The sequence below is a fragment of the Peromyscus leucopus genome, chromosome 1, assembly GCF_004664715.2.
Source record: "Peromyscus leucopus breed LL Stock chromosome 1, UCI_PerLeu_2.1, whole genome shotgun sequence".
Lineage (NCBI taxonomy): Eukaryota > Metazoa > Chordata > Mammalia > Rodentia > Cricetidae > Peromyscus > Peromyscus leucopus.
Genome location: NC_051063.1, coordinates 83,577,190 through 83,597,254, shown reverse-complemented (window position 1 = coordinate 83,597,254; position 20,065 = coordinate 83,577,190). Strand labels below are relative to the sequence as shown.

The following is a 20,065-nucleotide window of genomic DNA, read 5'->3' as shown; positions in this document are numbered from 1 at the left end:
TAATGAAATAACAAGAGTTGGTGGCTTAAACAACAGACATTTCCTTTCCACAGTTCTGGGAAGCCTCATTTTGAGAGGCCTGTTGTTTTGGCTTGTGGAAACAGCTGTCTTTCTATGTACTCAGGTAAACTCCATGACGGCAAGCTTGTCTGTCTCTCTGTCTCTGCCTCTCTGTCCCTTGGCAAATACATGTATGCTTATTTGTACAGATATGTGTGGAGGCCAGAGGGATGATGAAATGTCTTCTTCAAGCATTTCTCTACCTTGTTTTGTTGAGACAGGTTCTCTCACCGAACCTAGAGCCTGCCATTTTAGCTAGACTGGCCAGGCAGCAAGCCCCAAGGACCCACATATCTCTGCCTTCCACCCCAAATGCTGGGGTTACAGGCTGACTGCCTTTTTATGTGGGTGTCCAAACTTAGAGTCCTCATGCTTGTACAGAAAGCCTTTGCCCACTCAGAGCCCTCTCCCCAGTCCTGCTTTCTGGTGAAGGCCTTAATTCTATCAGTTCAGGGTCCCTATCTACCTCCAATATCTCATGACTTAGGGTTCCTATTCCTATGACAAAACACATTACCAGAGGTAACTTGGGAGGAAAGGGCTTATCTGGCTCACTGGTAACAGACTATCATTGGGAAAGCCAAAGCAGGAACCTGGAGACAAGAACTTGATGAAGAAGCTGTGGAGGAATGCTTCTCACTGGCTTGCTCCACATAGCTTGCTCAACCTGTTTTCTTAGACAACTCAAGATCACCTTCCTATAGGCAGTGAGCTGGGCCCTCCCACACCAATCATCAGCCAAAATACCAGACAGATTTGCCTATAGGCCAACTGAGGCATTTTTTCATTTGAGAGTCTGTCTTTCCAAATGACTCTAGGTTGTGTCAAGCTGACATAAAACTAACAAAGCTATCTCGTGACTTCATTGCAACCCAATACCATCACACAGCATATGAATTTTGGGGGTGGACACAAACATTCTGTCTATAACAGTCAGCCATGAGCACATACAGCAGAAGCATCTATACAGAGGAAATGTGGAGGAGGTGACTGGGGTTTGAATCTTTACTCTGTCATCTACTTGTGTGACATTAGGCAATAGCTTAATTTCTCTTTGCCCCGGTTCCCCTATTCTAAAAAGGGGCTAAGAATAGCTCCTTCCTCACATCGCTTTTGCAGATTACTCCAGCAGTGCACGGGGAAGTGATTGAGCATTGGGGAAGTAACAGGCCGTGAGCTCTTCGAGAGAGCTGCTACAGAGCCGGGGACACACCTCAGGATTTTCTTCCTTGTTTTTAAGGCTGCTGACACACCTCCTAGCTTGCATGTGAGCAGTATTTTCCTGGCTGTGACAGCTACCTGAGGGAACCAGGTTAACGGAGGCAAGCCTTATTTTGCTTTGCAGAGCTGGAGATTTCAGTCTGCGGTCAGCTGGCTCTCTTGCTCTGAGTATGAGGCCACACAAAACATCACAGCTGAAAGACTGTGTGGGAGAGTAGGCCGTTCATCTCGTGGTGGCCAGGAAGTTAAATTTCCCTGAAAATGTTCCAAAGGTCATGTCCGGAGCATGCTTTATTCATCTCTCAGGTGTCTCTTGATACAGGTTGGCAGGCAGGATTGCCTGTGGGAAATCTCCGTTTGGGCTCCACGCCTCTCATTCCAGACCCTGCCCAAAGAAAGGCTGCCAGCAGCGGCCCCTCCCCTGGAGCTGCGCAAAGACCGACTACAGGATATTTAAGGCCCCCTCCCTGGGTGCAGCCTCCTGCTTTCTTCTCCCCCCCTGAGAGTACCTGGGAATGCTTTGCTCATTAAATCTGGACTTCTAATTCAGTTTCATTTGGCTTATTGTATCGGTGGAGTTATCCACTACCGGGGGAAGTTTTAAAAATACTTATCATTCCCCCATCACACTGGTGTCAGGAATGATGCTCTTTTGTCTCAGCCCTGGGCTGCAGAGAGGGAAATGTGTGGGAAGAAAGTCCTGTTTCAGAGACTTGGTTCCGAAGCACTTGGGCATCCTACTCTTTCTGTTCACATACTTAGTCACTTCCCAGGACGTCAACTGGCTCTTGACAGTTGGATTGGGACCAATTTCAGTATGAAAATAATAACACACGTTCATGAAGTGCTTATTGTATGCCCGGATCTGTTCTAAGTGGGTTAATCATTTAGTCTTCCTATCGTCCTCATGATTTCAGCGGTGTTAACAACCTTCATTTCTGAGGTTATTCACACAGGGCACAGAGAATGTAAGGGACTGAGTTGCCAGTCACAGTGGGAAAAGCCCAAGGCATCTGCTTTGGAGTCTGCTTATGAATACCAGCTTCACCACGGCACCAGGGCCATTGTCTTGGCTAGTTTTAGTTTTGTGTCAACTTGACATAAGCTAGAGTCATCAGAGAGGAGGGATCCTCCATTAAGAAAATGCCTTAATAAGATCTGGCTGTAGGCAAGCTTGTAGGGCATTTTCTTAATTAGTAATTGATGGGAGAGGGCCCAGCTCATTGTGGGTGGTACCATCCCTGGGCTGGTGGTTTAGGGGTCTATAAAAAAAGAAAAAAGCAGGCTGAGCAAGCAAGCCATGGGGAACAAGCCAGTAAGCAGTACTTCTCCATGGCCTCTGCATCAGCTCCTGCCTCCAGAATCCTGCTCTGTTTGAGTTCCTGCCCTAACTTCCTTCAAGGATGCATTACAATGTGGACGTGTAAGCCAAATAAACCCTCTCCTCCCCAACTTGGTTTTTGGTCATGGTGTTTCATCATACAATGATAACCCTAATGAAGACCACCACGGTTCACTCATGTTCGCTTTTGTACTCAAGGCCAACGCCAGCATTCTCCTGTTCCTGTAGGTTCATGGTGACTTCATTTTGAGGCTCTGAAGACCTTAGCTTTTCTGGACCTTGACTGAGGTTCTGGGGGTCCATGATGACATTTTCTGTGCAAATAATTTCAGGAAGCAGAGAGAGATTGTTGTGTTCCATCCCTGCCCTGGATAAAGAGGGTAGTCTCTTTCCTAGTGTCAAATACCAAAACCAAAAGTCCATCAACGACTCAAGGGCTGTCACTTTTTTATTCTGTTCACTCTGGGCTTGCCAAAAATAGCAGTTCCCGCCAGAGAGCTGACTGCAGCCTCATGCTTTGGTATTTAACTCTCTTTCCTGATAAAAGGCAGGAAGGTCCATGAGTGCTTCATCCACCTTGCTCCCTATTGGGCCCCTTGGCTGTCACCCATCCCAGGACCTGCATCAGGTTGGCCTGGTAAATGTCTGAGAGAGCATGGTTCTCCTGGCTGTTTCTCTGCTAGGTGCTGTCCTTCTACGACGTCAGCCAGATGGGCGTGCTGCTGGCGGGGGTCAGCACACAAGCCTTCTACAACATGGACCACAAGGATCTCTGGCAGGTCCTGAGAAGCCCTGCTTCCCAGCATGTGTCTGATCTGTCACCTGTCCAGCAGCAAGGCATCCTCAGCAAGGTGAGAGGCAACTGTCCAGTCCTTAACCACGTGGCTTACAGAGGATATGGTTTTCAGAGTCTGTGAATAGGCTAGGACTTTGGGCCCTTTATTTTGGCTGGGGTTATCTTGGCAGTTAGTATGCGGGGTGTTCTGAATCCAGAACATGTGGCCCCCGGTGGTGCTTCGTCCCTTGCAGACAGAGTGCCTCTGACCACGGTACACTCTCCTCAGTCTCCGCTCTATCTTTCTTCTCACTTTTGGCAGCTGATGGAAGCAGAAGATGCCAGTGCTTCAGGCATTGCGGAGGTGCCGAGAACTCTCTTTAAGGAACTGTCTCTCTATGATTTGTGGAAAGAATCCCGGTTCAATGCTACAGTCCTGAAAGAAAAGGAGCTTCGAAGGAGCCAGGTAGGACTGAAGTGCTCACAGATCATCCCTGTATTTCTTTCTGTGGTGCAGAAAATGGAGCCTAGGGCCTCCCACATGACAGGTGAGTGCATTTCCGCTGAATTTCACGGCCAACTCTGGACACGCACTTCTCACTATTTGTCTCTATGGGAATGACCTATTTAGGGTCAGATTGATAAAGACACTTCGTTTTTGTTATTGAGACCAGGAAGCAAAGTAGTGTGTGGTAAGAAGTTAGACAAGGTCTAAGGATGGATTGATTCTTCCTGCCATTTATTAGCTGTGGGGAAGTGACTTCTCCTTACATGGCCTCAGTTGTCTTATGTGCAAAATGAGCATGATTACGGGTAACAATTGTGACACAGGACACCCAGCCCAAGAACAGCATGCTGTAAATGTTACCCACCATTATATTTATAGTTAGAGATTGCCAGCATCCAGGCTGCTTGGAAAGGAAGATGCTGTTGAGGTTGATATCTGGTCATGGAACCTTCCCCGGCTTTCTGTTGAGTTAGTCACTTGCATTTTCATTTGCTCCTGAAGTGATTTATTTTGCATGTGTGCATGTGTGTGTATGTGTGTGGAGGCCAGAATTCAACCTCAGGTGCCTTTCTCAATCACCCTTTACTTGGTTTTTTGAAACAGAGTCTTTCAGCTCCCACTAGAGCTTGCTGATTCAGCTAGACTGGCTGTCCAGGGAGCCCTAGGGATCCCTGTCTTACACCATCAGTGTAGCCACATCTTGCTTCTTTTTGTAGGTTCTGGGGACCAAGCCCATGTCCTCATGCTTTATTGACTGAGCCCAGAGATCACTTCTGAAGTGTGTGTGTGTGTGTGTGTGTGTGTGTGTGTGTGTGTGTGCAGTGTGCCATGGTGTGTGTATGTGGTGGTCAGAGGACAATCCTGAGTATTAGTTCTCATCTTCCATCTTGCTTGAGACAAGGTCTCTTGTTGGTCACTGGGCATACTCCAAGCTAGCTGGTTGTCTTAGTTAGGGTTTCTATTGCTGCGACAAAACACCATGACCAAAAGCAACTTGGGGAGGAAAGGGTTTTTTTGGCTTACACTTCAGCGTTGCTGTTCATCACTGAAGGAAGTCAGGGCAGGCTTCTCGAGGCAGGAGCTGATGCAGAGGCCATGGAGGGGTGCTGCTTACTGGCTTGCTCCCCATGGCTTGCTCAGCCCACCTTCTTATAGAACCCAGGATCAGCAGCCTGGGGGATGGTGCCACCCACTGTGGGCTGGGCCCTCCCCCATTGATCACTAAATGAGAAAATGCCTTACAGCTGGATCTCAAGGAGGCATTTCCTCAGCTGAGGCTCCTTCCTCTCTGATGGCTATAGCTTGTGTCAAGTTGACACACAAAACCAGCCAGTACTCTGGCCTAGCAGTTCCCAGGGATTTCCTTTTCTCTGCCTTCCATCTCCCCATAGAGGAGCTGGGATTGCATATGTGTGCCACTGTGCTCAGCTTTTACATGGGTTTGGGAGACACAAACTCAGGTCCTCACGCTTGTGTGAAAAGCGCTTGATCCACTGAGCATCTCTCTAGGCTCTGGAAATGTTTATCGGGCACACACTTGCTGTGTTCCCACACCACTCAGGAACCAGGAATGCAGACGTGAACAGAGCATCAGGGCATCTCCTGTGGAGTCTTTCACGAAGCTGGACAGTGTTATAGCACTCTGTTGCCATGGGACAAACCACTGCCAGGTTCAGCAGCTTGAATACTTGTTTTAGTTTGGAAATTCATACTTCTGTAGACAGACTCCAGGTATTTTTGTCCCAGCAGCTGGCTTAATGGAGTTTTCATCCCCTGAGATTGGGAAGCCTGTGAGAGGGTTCCCAGGCCTACTGTCCTTGGAAACCTCAGGGACCATACACAGAGCACTTGGACCGTCCATCTACTCCCTGGCTTTTTTTTTGCCTAGGCCTTTATGAGACTTTGAGGCCCTCAGCTGTCACACAACAGAAGCCTCTGTCTAACTCCAGCTCATAATTTACTGCGTTCGGGGAATTACGTTCAAAGTTTTAGAGTCTATAAAATAGACAAATGTCGCACTTGATCGCTTCTGCAAGTTAGGTATTCTGTAAAATTTCATTCCTTAAAACAAATGACTCCCCTGCCTAAGCTCTAGCATTCTGGAGTGCTCACCTGGGAGGGTTTGCGGGGAGTGTGCGCTGTGGGCACGAGCTCCTTCATTGACGTTACTTTCTGGTCCCTGCTGGTCGCTTCATGTTGCTGTTCGGGTTCAGGACTAGCAGATGGGCACACAAAGAGGGACCACATGGAGCCCTTCACAGGGCAGCAGCTTCATAAAGCTGAGGTAGTAAGACTTCGACCCTGCCACTCTGTGTTCCTGCTCTTCACTCAGCCCTTAGAGCAGTGGTTCTCCACTTTCCTAATGCTGCAGCTCTTTAAAACAGTTCCGCCTTTTGTCGTGACCCCCCCAACCATAAAATTATTTTTGTCGCTACTTCATGACTGTAATTTTGCTACCGTTATGAATCGTAATGTAAATATCTGATATGCAGATGGTCTTAGGCGGCCCCTGCTGTGGGATGTCTTTCTGTATGCTGTGAATATGTCTTGCTCTGATTGATTGATAAATAAAGCTGTATTGGCCTATGGCAAGGCAGCTTAGAGGCAGGCAGGAAATTCAAGCAGATAGGAAGAAGAAAGGAGAGAGAGGAAGGAGATGCCAGCAGCCGCCGCCGCCAGGAGAAGCAGGGCGTGAAAGTATCGGTAAGCCACAGCCACATGGCAACTTACAGATTAATAGAATGGGTTAAGTTATAGGAGCTAGCTAGTGAGAAACCCGAGCCGTTAGCCCTTACAGTTTGTAAATAATATTAAACCTCTGAAGTGATTATTTTATAAGTAGCTGTGGGACTGAGGGTGAGAGAGATTTGTCCTAACTGCGGACACAGGAAAACTTCCAACTGCAGGCCCCTGTGAAAGGGTCACTGGACCCCAAAGGAGTCATGACCCTGTGGAGCATGGAGAATCATCTGGAGTGTGGCAGGCTGTGCTCTGAGATTGCTCCTGACATTGTTTCAGATTCTGGCTCAGCCACTTAGTGGTTCGAGGGCCTTGGGTTAGCAACACTCCGTGTTCAGCCTCAGTTTTCCCATCTGTAAGGTGGGATCATAGTGTGCTTTCCCCACCGGGCCTCGGTGCACTGGGCCCTACCACTATTTCTTCTCTCTTGTTTCAGGCCTTGTTCCTGTATGAGCTTCTGGAAAAGACCACGGAAAGGCCCGAGGAGATCCTGAGGTAGGGCAGGGTGACAGCCTGGCCTCAACAACCCCGAGAAGTCTTCTGTAGGGAAGCCTGGCTTCTGAGCAGGGCCCTCTGAGCTGTGGGAAAATACCAAAATCCAAGTGAGGGCCAGTGAGATGGCTCAGCGGGTCAAGGCACTTGCTGCTAAGCCTGATGACCTGAGGTCAGGCCATAGAATCACATCGTAGACGAAGAGAGCCAAGCCCTGCAAGTCTTCCTCTGACCTCCACATGTGTGCCATGTACATGGGTGTTAGTGTGCACACACGCATGCACACACACTAAATGCATTAAAGAAGTTTTTTTAGAAAGCGACTTAAGGAGGAATGTTTTTGTTTTAGCTCACACTGTCAGGGCTTCAGTCCATCGTGGCAGGGAGGACGGCGTGGAGCACAGCAGTTCACATCATGGTGGGCCAGGAAACAGAGAGGGAGACAGGAAGTAGCCATCTTCCCAAGGACCTGCCCCTACTGACCTACTTCCTCTATCTCTGATCTACTTTCCGTTTCTAGACTCTCCCCAAATAACACTTTGCAGATCAAATATTGAAATGCAGAGCTTGTCGGGACGTTAGAAATCATGATTTAGTGCTACTTCGTGCTCAGCCCGAGTTGGGTGGAGCATGCCTTCTTTGGCTCCTTCCCTCTCCCCTCCTTACCCCTTCTCAGAGGTCCTCGTCTTGTTTCCCAGTGCTGGGCAGCTGGTGAAAGGCGTGCAGTGCTCACACATCGATGCCATGAGTGCCCATGTCTTCCTGGCTCACTTCCAGTATTTCGAGAACAACTTCTCCCTGCTTTCGCCAGATCAGGTACCCCCGGAGTGCTTTCCTGCTTCCAGCTCTCTCCTGATGCCAGGGCTGGGCCTGGATTGACTGTGGTATCTAAAGATGTTTCTACCAGAATCATTCAGCTCTACTATGGAACTGGCTAGAACCAGATATAGAAAACATGTCCTGGCCCAGCTTCCTGGGCAGATAGCAGATCTCATCACAGGTGCCCTTAGTTCTCATCTGTGAGCACAAAGACCTTTGTGTCCCTTACAGTACGTGTGACATAAAACACATGAACCCACACCAGCTTCCTCTCTCTCTGTATACAAGCATTATGTGACTATATACATCTCTATCATTAAATCAAAATCGTTGCATAAGGGCCAGAAGGATGGCTCAGGGGGTAAAGGTGCTTGCTGCGAGGCCTGGACACCTGAGTTCAGAATCCCTGGGCCACACATGGTGGAAGGAGAGAACTGACTTCCAAGCTGTCTTCTGTCCTCTGAATGCCTGCTGTGGCATGCCTGCTCGCACACATCAATGAATAAATGTAGTGAAAAGTAAAAACATACAATATTCTGTTCTATTCCCATGCCTGATGTTTGACTTCCTGTCGATGGACGTCAAGATGCTACCTCACCCTTTTGTAATCATAAGTGAAATTGTTCTCGTACTTAATGCACACATTCATCTTATTACTGTCTCAGTTTCCTCAGCTACTAGTGTCAAAGGAGTGGTATTTACACCACGAGGCACTCTGTTACACAAATGGACACCGTCTGTGTTTGATTTTATTATCGTTTGGCTAAGTTCCCTGTGTTTACCTCGCAGGTCAATTGTTTGGCATGGAAATACTGGGAAGTCTCAAGGTCCTCCCTGCCCTCATTCCTCTTGGCTACCCTTCCGTACGTGAGCATCGAGGCCCTTTCTGACTCAGCCACCAGATGAGGGGGGGCGCGGCGGGGGTGGGGGGGCAGACTTTGCCATTCTTTCCCTCTGGGCTTTGTTAAGGAATCAGAGGCAGGGTGGAGAACACCTTAGACATCTCAGGACCTGGGAGTCTGGGATTACTTCTGAGCTCTGAGTAGACAGTGTTCCACATGGACCCTAAATTGGAGTGTGGTAGGAAGGAGACTTGCTTTCAGACCTGAGGCGCATCTGTGGGATCAGTCATGCTCACAGAATGTCCCTGGGGTGGTGTCTGGTGCTGTTGTTGCCTCTGGTCTCAGGGGACAGTGCAGAACAGACACTGCTTTCCTCCATCCTCTGGTCTCTCTGTAGGTCCCGCTTCCTGGCTTCAGTTCCCACCTCTCGCTGTATGCGTTTTCTGATCAGCCTGGGGAAGAGACACTTGGACACCTTGGTTTTAGATTCCCATAAAAGGAGTTTGATTATCAGGAAGGTACAGCAGTGTCTGGTAAGAGAACATCCTGGGAGACACTTTTCCTAGTACCCTGTCCCTTCAGTGTGCCTGTGGTCACTTCATGGAGCTGTGGAGGGAATCTGGAAGTGTGTGTCTGTGGCAATCTCAGGGAGCTGTGGAAGGGATTCTGGAAGTGTGTGTCTGTGGCAGTCTCAGGGAGCTGTGGAAGGAATCTGGAAGTGTGTTTCTGTCTGTGGCAGTCTCAGGGAGCTGTGGAAGGATTCTGGAAGTGTGTGACTGTCTGTGGCAGTCTCAGGGAGCTGTGGAAGGGATTCTGGAAGTGTGTGACTATCTGTGGCAGTCTCAGGGAGCTGTGGAGGGAATCTGGAAGTGTGTGTCTGTGGCAGTCTTAGGGAGCTGTGGAGGGAATCTGGAAGTGTGTGTCTGTGGCAGTCTTAGGGAGCTGTGGAAGGATTCTGGAAGTGTGTGTCTGTGGCAATCTCAGGGAGCTGTGGAAGGGATTCTGGAAGTGTGTGACTGTCTGTGGCAGTCTCAGGGAGCTGTGGAGGGAATCTGGAAGTGTGTGACTGTCTGTGGCAGTCTCAGGGAGCTGTGGAAGGAATCTGGAAGTGTGTGACTGTCTGTGGCAGTCTCAGGGAGCTGTGGAGGGAATCTGGAAGTGTGTGTCTGTAGCAATCTCAGGGAGCTGTGGAGGGAATCTGGAAGTGTGTGTCTGTCTGTGGCAGTCTCAGGGAGCTGTGGAAGGGTCTCAATGTGATCTTGAGCCTGCAGTGATGGCTAGAAGTCTGAGTTGTGAGTCTCAGAGCCAGCCTTGAAATTATTGTTTTCAGTAATCTTGGCCATTGGTTCTGGAGACTTCCACCTCATAGAGAAGATGCTGGACAGCTACTGTGGAGGACTGGGTTCTTTTCAAGCCTTGCTGGCAATTGGTTCTGTGGTTTTAGCAAACCTGTCCTCCCCTCTGCCTCAGCATCCTCATGTGTAAGGTGGGTGCCAAAGTACGCCATTCTGCAGCTCTGTGGGCATAAATCGGGCGATGCATTGCAGAATGTCAGGGCCCCAGGCATACTCGGGAACCAGGAAGTTTATCTTTACAGAGTATGAATGGTTGGTACTTAAAGTTCCTATGATGATGGAGTAGACTAAGGCCTGTAACACTTAGCACAGTCCCCGACCCACAGCAAACATACGCCCATGCTGTGTTTGCCATTCTGAGAAAGGGCTCTGGAGGCTCAGCTGCAGCTTCCCAGGTCACACCAATATTACTCTTATGTCACTGATGGTGGAGCCCAGGGCCTCGTGCATTCTGGGTGAGTGCTCTACCATTGAGGGGTATATCCTGCTCTTGGTTATCAAATATACAGTATCAATGGCAGCAGTCTCCATTTACTGAATGCCAAGCATGTGCTAAGCTGGGGGTTCCCAAGCACCTGAGGCCTGCTTCCCTGGGTGAGGGAAATCAGACTCAGAACCATCCTTGGTGGTCTGTGGCGAGGTAGGTGATTCTGATCCCGAAAGATGTATGGGGTTTGGGGATGGGGAGTGTCCTCAACAGGTCATGAGCTTGACCCCAGCCGGATCTCCCATCAGCTTTTCTCGTTGGTTTCAGGATGGTGTCATTGCTGATGAGTACACTGTGGACATCGTGGGAAACCTCTTGTGCCATTTGCCAGCCACCTTCATCGAGAGAGGGATCTCACCCAGAGCCTGGGCTACTGCTCTGCATGGCCTCAGAGGCTGCACAGCTCTCAGTTCTGAGCAGAAGGCTGCAGTGAGGTCCAGGCTTCTGGAGCAGTGGGGGTAAGAGGGGCCTCCTGGGCTGCGGGGGTGTGGCAGGTTTGGTGAGCGTGACCTGGCTTGGCTGCTTCCACAGAGACCACCAGACTAGGATGAGAAGTCTCCACTGACTCCGAATATGTGACCTTTCTCCTTCGGGCTTCAGATTCCCTGCCAAGGGGAACAGTCATAGCTGGCAGCAGGCCTCATGTGGTCATCGCCAAGTCACCTTGGTGTTTGGGGTCGGGAGAGTTTTGAAAAGATGGCACTTCAGCATGGCTCATTGGTACAGCGCTTGCTGTACCTATACAAGTATGAAGCCTGAGTCCAATCTCCAGAAAACATGTTAAAAAAAAGCCAGGTGTGAGCCGGGTGGTGGTGGCACACACCTTTAATCCCAGTCCTTGGGAGGCAGAGGCAGGCGGATGTGAGTTCAAGGCCTACCTGGTCTACAGAATGAGTTCCAAGTCAGCCAGGACTATACAGAGAAACCATGTCTTGAAACACACACACACACACACACACACACACACACACACACACAAAATAGATCTCACACTGAGGCTTACTCAGTGGGGAAAGGCGTTTGCAGACAAGTCAGATGATTTGAATTTGGTCCTTGGAACCCACTTGGTGGAGGGAGAGAAAGGATTCTTGTAAGCCGTCTTATGACCTCACACATGTGCCATGACCTGTGATCCCTCAAAATGTAAAAATGATAAAATACCCTCCAAAAAGCATGTTTAGTATTTTTCTATCCTACTGGCTCTGCCTAGGCAGTCCCCATCCCCATGTCTCTGGTCACCACTGATGGCTTTGTCTTCTCTGATGGTCAGGTAGGGGGAACATGCAGTATCTAACCTCTTCAAACAGGCCTTTTTCACATAATAATATTCTGGTCTTTTCATGGCTTGATAGTTCACTTCTTTTTGTTTGTTTGTTTTTTGTTTTTCAAGACAGGGTTTCTCTGTGTAGCTTTGTGCCTTTCCTGGAACTCACTTTGTAGACCAGGCTGGCCTCGAACTCACAGAGATCCACCTGCCTCTGCCTCCCGAGTGCTGGGATTAAAGGCGTGCGCCACCACCGCCCAGCAATAGTTCACTTCTTTAGCTCTGAACAATACCCCACTGTCTGGAGGTAGCTGGGATGGCTTGTCCAGTCACCAATTGGAGGCCATCTCCATGCCTTCCAAGTTTGGGCCATTATAATTAAAGCTGCTATAAACATCTGTAAGTTTTCAAAGCTCTTGTATAAATGCAGAAGTGTGCAGCTGCTGTGTAATAAGCTAAGGATGTACTTGGTTTTTGCAAGAGATCATCAAAATGTCCTTCACAGAGGCTGCCCTTGCACTCTTACCATCAGTGAGTGAGAATTTCTGGTTCTCTACACTACTTTTTATTGTTGTTAAGATACTGATGATGGGCTGGTGAGATGGCTGGTGAGTAAATGTGCTTGTTGCTAAGGCTGAAGATCTGCATTCAATTTCCTGGATAATTTGGTGGAAGGAGATAATTGACTTCCTCAAATTGTCTTCTGACCTCCACATGCCTGCTGTGGCAATTACCCTCCCCCAATAAATAAATGAGTGTAATAAAAATTAAAAAAGATATTGATGCTGCTGATGATGAAGAAGCAGCAGCAGCCTGGATCCAGGTGAATGTGAGCTCCCAGCAGCCAAGCAGAACCGTCCTTTCCCATGCAGAACTTGCTGTTGTGGAGCAGACATTTTAGTGGGACCTAACTATCAGTCGGTGCTGAGATGACAGCTTCTAAAAAAGGATTTATTCTTATTTTGTGTGTGTGTGTGTGTGTGTGTGTGTGTGTGTGTGTGTGTGTGTGTATGCATGAGTGCAGGCGCCCATGGATTCTAGAAGAAGGCAGTGGATCCCTTGGAGCTGGAGTTATAGGGGATTGTGAACAGCTTGATGTGGGTGCTGGGACCCAAACTCTGGTCCTTCTCAAGAGCAGAAAGTGCTCCTAACAGCTGATCCATCTCTTTAGCATCTTTTTTTCTATTGTTTTCAGTTTTTGTTGTTGTTGTTGAGACAGGATCTTGCTCTACAGTCCATGCTGGCCTGGAGCTAACTCACTATGTAGCCCAGGCTGGCCTCAAGCTCATAATCTTTTGCCTCAGTTACTGAATGCTGGGAACAAATAGTTTAACAGCAGCCATTTGTCACAGGCTATTATCTAAAGTGTAAGCAACTCTTCCTGAATTGTTTGTTTTTATTGTTTTCTGATTGTATGGTCTGGGAAAAGTTGCTTCATCTTTGGGCAGCTTTAGTATTTGCATCTGTGGAAATGCATCATGCAGACATGAGTGAAGAACCTGTGACAGTAGCTGGCACACATGTGCTGAGTGTGCAGCAGCTTCCAGTGGCTCTTAAGAAAGGCATGGTTCCCACCTTCATGGAGCTTCTCATCTAGTGGGATGATACTTTGTAAAAGGGATTGGGAGCCAGGCATGGTGGCACACTCTTTTATTCTCAACATTTGGAGCTAAGAGATCAAGAGTTCAAGCTTGGGCTGGGCTATGGAGTGAAAACCCATCTCTAAACCAACCAACCAACCAACCAACCAACCAACCAACCAACCAACCAACCAACCAAAAACCAAACACACAGGAATAGGGACTCCTTGATCCATCAATGCTAATTGGATTGACCTCTTTTAGAGAAGTCACCAAAGATAAATTTCGGTGTAGAAATTTATGATCTAAGTGGATTCTGGGTCAGTGTCAAGTTCAGGAGATTTTTATTTTTATTTGCTTGTGTGAGACAGGACAATTATGGCAATTTAGTCTTTTGTTGAAGAAGGGAAGGAGGAAGTACCGTGTTATGTGACAGAAACTAGGAAATTCAATTCAAACAAAAAAGTAGGAGTTCTTTGAGTTCAGGAAGAGAATGGCTAGAGAATTGAATGGATGGAACTTCAGGAATGGATCCATGGCCTCAAATGGTGTTATTATAGTTATATTCCTCTATCCCTCAGCTCAGCAGGCCTTGGTATGGCCCTCGTTTTCTCCATGTGATGACAGAATTTCTCTCTGGTACCTTTTTTCCTGAGATAGATACCAAAGAAAAGAAAGAGCCTCATGGTAGTTCGAGCAAAAGTCATAGAACCAAGTTCTAATTGGTCAGTCTTAACAAATGCCTGTTTTTTGTTTGTTCGTTGGTCAGAGAAGTGAGAAGACTTGATTGACAGCCTTTCTAGGTTTGAAGGATGGTGGGATGCAAGGGCATCAGATATTCACCGTGGTATGCTTTTTCATTTTGCTTCTTGTATCTCTTCCTAGACCTCCTCAGAACTGGACAGCAGAGACAACGAAAGACTTGGCACCTTTCTTAGCATTTTTCTCAGGAGATGAATTACACACAATTGCTGCAAAGGTATCAGTATATGAAGAATGTGGAAGGGATCCGAAAGGGAGAGAAAGTATGGCTGGTTAGAGCTTATCAGGTTTGCTGACAGAGTCTGCAGTTCTTGAAACTTCTACCAAGTCTCAGAGAGCTCAGTTATTTCTGGCTTCACCTCAAATTATCCAAGGCTCTAGGAAAGTAATTGAGTTTGGTGCTAGATGAACTCTAGACCGTCTTCACATACAGGTAGTTCGTACAGTCGCTGTCTCTCATCTAGCGCTCTGCTATCTGTGAACACCTCATACACATGCCTATTCTAGGTCATATACCCAAAGGGGTATAGTTCCATGAACACACGCCTATAATAAGACAATGACTCTTCATTGTGTGGACTTTAGATGCAATGTAAGGACGTTGAAATCAAGCAGCATGCAAAGCAAGCATGAACCTGTGTGCCATGCTCTGCTGCGTGCCTCTCTTGCTGTGAGCAGGATACATGGAAGAACAACAGAAAAGGAGGGAGGTGGTTGGACTCATGGTTTTGGAGTGTTGGTCCGTTGGCCCTGTGTGCTTGGAAAAAACATCATAGTGGCAGGCGTGTGTGAGGGAGGGCTGTTCTTCATGCCTGGAACACAGAAAGCAGGGTAAAAGAAATACAAGAAGACCATGGCAGAATATAACCTCAAAGGATATGTCCTCAGTAACTTACTTCCTCCAACTAGACTCTGCCTCCTGCCTTTCCACCACCTCCCAATAATACTGTCATGATAGGAATCCATCAAGGGAGTGATCTATTGATTAGGCTGAGCTCCCATGATCCAATCACCTCTGGAACCTCATAGCCGCACAAAGGTGAGTGTCACTAATCAAGATGATTCTTAACCTAGTCAAGGAGACAATCATGGTTAATCACCCCAGTGACAACAGAGCCATACAATCTCACTGGCATCAAGCAGTATGGGGTTGTTTCTCTTTGTCTGCATCCTAAGTCAACTTCTGGGGCTGTTCACGGCTCTCCTCACAGTGCAGGGCTCACATTTTAGAAAAAGGAATCTTATTCTCCTGAGGGCTTTGGCTGGACAGTTGCATACTCCTGGCAAAAGCAAATCTTCTGTGGAGGCAGAGGACAGCACACCCATGGACAGATCACACCCCATGCTCTCACACCCATGGACAGATCACACCCTGTGCTCTCACACCCATGGACAGATCACACCCTGTGCTCTCACACCTATGGACAGATCACACCTTGTGCTCTCACACCCATGGACAGATCACACCCTGTGCTCTCACACCCATGGACAGATCACGATCCATGCTCTCACACCCATGGACAGATCACACCTTGTGCTCTCACACCCATGGACAGATCACACCCTGTGCTCTCACACCCATGGACAGATCACGCTCCATGCTCTCACACCCATGGACAGATCACACCCTGTGCTCTCACACCCATGGACAGATCACGATCCATGCTCTCACACCCATGGACAGATCACACCCTGTGCTCTCACACCCATGGACAGATCACACCTTGTGCTCTCACACCCATGGACAGATCACGCTCCATGCTCTCACACCTGTGCTTGCACACAGAAGCTTGCTTGATGGGGCCTGATCATAGGGGCCTATCACCCAATGCCACATACTCACAGCACATATGTCCAGTCATAGAAAAAAAAACATCTTTTTGGTGTCCAGACATATAATCATAAGCACTAGATATACAAGTGTTATATGCAGATCTGATCTTTTGGAAAAAAAAATCACTTGTGAGGTTGTAAAAGCCTTCTGTCAACATGGTAAAATCTCAGAAACAGCATGGAGTTATAAAAATCCCTGCGTTGCAAATGATTATGGTGGTAGGATACTCAGCACATGAATAAATATTAGCTAAATTAATTTTGAGCATGTACAAAATAAGAATGGTTTAGCAGTGTGCCTGAGAATGGTTTATTCCAAATTCAGGGTCCTTGTTACATCTAGGAAGGAGTAAGGTGGGAGGGTGAGGGATGAGCCTGTCAGTTACGTCTGTGATGTTTTATTTCTGAAGCTGCAGGCAGTGTGGGCATGTGGGTGCTTTGTTGGATTATTCTCTGTGCTTTTAAAAATAAAACAAGATATACATACTTCTGGTTAAACAGATCCTGAATGTCCCAGAGGCTCTTGGATGAAAAGCAAGCCCCCCACCCCCGTTAGAGGTAGTCTCCACTCTCAGACTCCTCAGCTTCCTTTCAGAAATCCCCACCCATGTGTGCATATACATCCCTCTTGAAACCAGAAAATAAGAAACCTGAAAGCATTTGGCTATGCAATTTGCATTAAAAACAAACACAAAAACAAAACATAACTACAAGGGCCATTGGTGAAAGACACTTGCTGCCAAGCCCGAAGGCCTGAGCCTGAGCTCGGAGACCTACACGGTAGAAGAACAGAAATGATTCCCTAAAGTTGTCTTCTGTCCTCCTCATGCATGTGTGCCATGATGATGCATCCCCCAAATAAATAAATACAAGTTTAAAAAGTAAAAATACTATTAATGCAGTTATGAGGGACGGGGGAGCACAGGAGACGCACGTCCTTAGGTGATTTCCTCACTGAGCGAACACTGTAGATGAGAACGCGGAGCACAAACTGATAGCCACACATGGCAGCATCTCTGGGGCACTGTTGTTATGTGGCCCAATGGCTGAAAATGCTATCAAGCTGGACTCGGCTATCCTTTCAGAAACAAAAAACAAACAAACAAGCAAAATCTTCATTCCTTTTTTCCTCCCTGTCTTTTTTCTTTTGTGTGTGTGTGTGTGTATGCATGTGTGTATGCGTGTGTGTGTGTGAGTGTGTGTGTAGGTCAGAGAATAGGGAATCAGTTCTTCTTCCACCATGCAGATCCAAGAGATGGAAGTCAGTCCTCGGTTTTGGCAGCAAATGCCTTTACCCAATGAGCCATCTCGCTGGCTTTGGCTGTCCTTTTATACAATGGCTTAACAACAGCCTTCCCACATACCTGTGAGACCATTATTGTACCCACAGTCCATTCTTGACTGAAGCGTGATTGGTTACTCAGTGTGTGAGTGCTGCAGAACCTTGGTGCACATAAGAATGCACCGGAGAGATCTGTCTTGGTGGCACAGGCTTGTAATCCCAGCCCTCTGGAGGTTGAGGCAGGAGTATCTCAAGTTCCAGGTCAGCTTGAGCTACACAGGGGGAGCCTGTGAATGGGGAGTGTAGCCAGAAGTTTCTCAGGTCTCACCTGGCCCTGCAGTCAGACGAATCTCCCACTCACATCCCAGAGCCCCTTGGTCCCAAGTAAATACACAGAGGCTTATGCTATTTACAAACTGTATGGCCTATGGCTCAGGCTTCTTGTTAGCTAGCTCTTAACTCAACCCATTTCTATTAATCTATATGTTGCCACGTGGCTGTGGCATTACCAGTCTGCTGGCGTCTTGTTGCTCCTTGGGCAGGTGGGCTGGCGTCTCCCTCCACTCCACCCTTCTTCGGCTCGTCTTCAGTTTGAATGTACCACCTAACCTTATCCTGCCCTACTGTAGGCCAATGCAGCTTTATTTATCAACCAATCAGAGCAACACATATTCACAGCATACAGAAAGACATCCCACAGCAGTGGATCAGGGCGGGAGGGAGATAGAGATAAATAGATAGAGCCCCGAGGAGACTCTGGAGTGGTCACCACACTGACCACTGACTCAGTGTCTATGGAGTTGAGACCTGATTGTATAATTTGTAGGCATTTCTTCCATCTATCCAGGGTTGAGAACTGCAGGTGTGTCCTGTGACTCTAATTCTGAAAGAGGAGGTCCTCAGCAAGGCAGTTTCTCTGGGGGCTAGGCAACAGTGAGGCAGGGCCTTGTAAGAGAGCCTGATGCATTTTTCTGGTCTCATGCGTGGGGCTCCCAATAATATCTCAAGTCTCAACAAAGTGGATTATTTTCACATACCTTTCCCAGGATCACCGAAGCTCCCTCATTGCTAGCCTATACCTAGAATTTATATGTAACCCTCCTCTGCCTATTTATTTTTATTTTAAGTGTATGAGTGTTTTCGCTGAGTGTAGGTGTATGGTGGCATGCCTGGTGCCTGAGGAGGTCAGACAAGAGTGTTGGATCCCCTGGAACTGGAGTTTTTGCAGATAACTGTGAGCCATAATGTAGGTGCTGGGAATAGGACCTGGGTCTCCAGCAAGATCAGCCCCCGAGGTTGCCCCCTTTTAAAAATAATAAATAGAAAGCTAAAAACTAAAATAGTATCAAACAAAAGATGTATGCAAACTTACATCTTTTGTAGATAATCAGATTGCTCGGTGATGACATGCCATTCAACTGGAAAAACTCACATGTGCAGCCTTCTACGTCTAGTCCAGCATTAATTATCATCACTATTTTTGGAAGTCTGATGGGTGGAAAATGATGGACACCTGTTATTTAGTGTTTATTGTATTGCTGTGGAAGTCAAGTATCATTTTGGTAGGATTCCTTATTAGAAATAACATTTGGGTGAGGGATTAAATTTATACAACGAGCTATTATGAAGAAAAAAGCCACCTTGAGGCATTAAATAGTGTTACAGTTTAAACTCTGAATTAAATGTATCTCACTCCCCCTTTTTAACTACAGTTTCCGGATATCCTACAACAAACAGCTTCCAAGATGGTTGGGATGTTGCTCCCCAAAGAATTCCTCTGGGCTGTCTTTGAGTCTGTTCGGAACAGTAGTCATGAGAACCCCAGCTTTGACCCCACCTTAGGTGAGTGTTTCTAGGGTGTATGACCCTGCATCTATGGTGGCATTGTTTTCTGTGACAGAACAGAGTGTCCTTCTCAGGCAACTGAATGAAACATTTGTACAGCAGTAGGATGGCAAAACCCACAGGCCAGAAAATGACAGGTCTGCATTTGGAATCAGGTGCAAGGCTTGAAGGTTTGACACGTGAACACGTGACAAGCGTTCCATTAGGTCTGGCTTTTTCAAAAAGATTTATTTATTTTTATTTTATATGCATGGGGAATTTTGCCTGCATGTATGTACCACATGTGTACAGTGCCTTCAGTGACAAGAAGAGGACCCTGGATCCCTTGGAACTGGGGTCACAGATGGTTGTAAGTTGCCACGTGAGTGCTGGCAGTTGAACCCAGGTCCTCTGAAAGAGTTAGTGCTCTTAACTGCTGAGCCATCTCCCCAGCCTCAATTTGGCTTATCTTAAAGGATCAAGATAGCTTAGCAGCTTAATGGTGCAAGTTGGTAGGATTTGAATTCTGAGTTTGTCACTCACTGGCCCTGTGACTTTCTCTTAGCTCTTCTGACTCTCGGTGTCTCAGGTTTCCCACTCTTTCTTTCTTAATAGACAGGGTTTCTCTCTGTAGCCCAGTGGCTTGCATTGCAGCTCCCCGCGTAGTCCAGGCAACCTCAAATTCCTATTTCTCCTGCATCAGCCTCTCTAGTGCTGGGGTTACAGGCGAGAGCCACCATGCCCAGCCGTGGCTCGGGTTTCACCCTCTCACATGGGGCAATGTGACTTCTGGACTGCAGTGGGTCATTGTGAGGGTTAATGACTTTAGCCAGGCTGCAAAGGGCTGGGCATGTAGGAAATTACCAGAAAGTATTTCTTC

The 20,065-nt window shown here is 47.5% G+C and overlaps 1 protein-coding gene across 1 annotated transcript in view; it reads left to right on the top strand.

Moving 5' to 3' along the window:
• Otoa (otoancorin) overlaps positions 1-20,065 on the top strand; it is an 85,484-nt gene that overhangs the window by 48,168 nt on the left and 17,251 nt on the right. The window contains exons 15-23 of the mRNA XM_037210989.1: positions 3,307-3,474; positions 3,721-3,864; positions 7,082-7,140; positions 7,836-7,953; positions 8,746-8,819; positions 9,196-9,331; positions 10,908-11,098; positions 14,370-14,463; positions 19,074-19,203. Of these exons, the coding sequence (XP_037066884.1) occupies positions 3,307-3,474; positions 3,721-3,864; positions 7,082-7,140; positions 7,836-7,953; positions 8,746-8,819; positions 9,196-9,331; positions 10,908-11,098; positions 14,370-14,463; positions 19,074-19,203 (1,114 nt within the window). The remainder of the gene's footprint in view (positions 1-3,306; positions 3,475-3,720; positions 3,865-7,081; positions 7,141-7,835; positions 7,954-8,745; positions 8,820-9,195; positions 9,332-10,907; positions 11,099-14,369; positions 14,464-19,073; positions 19,204-20,065) is intronic.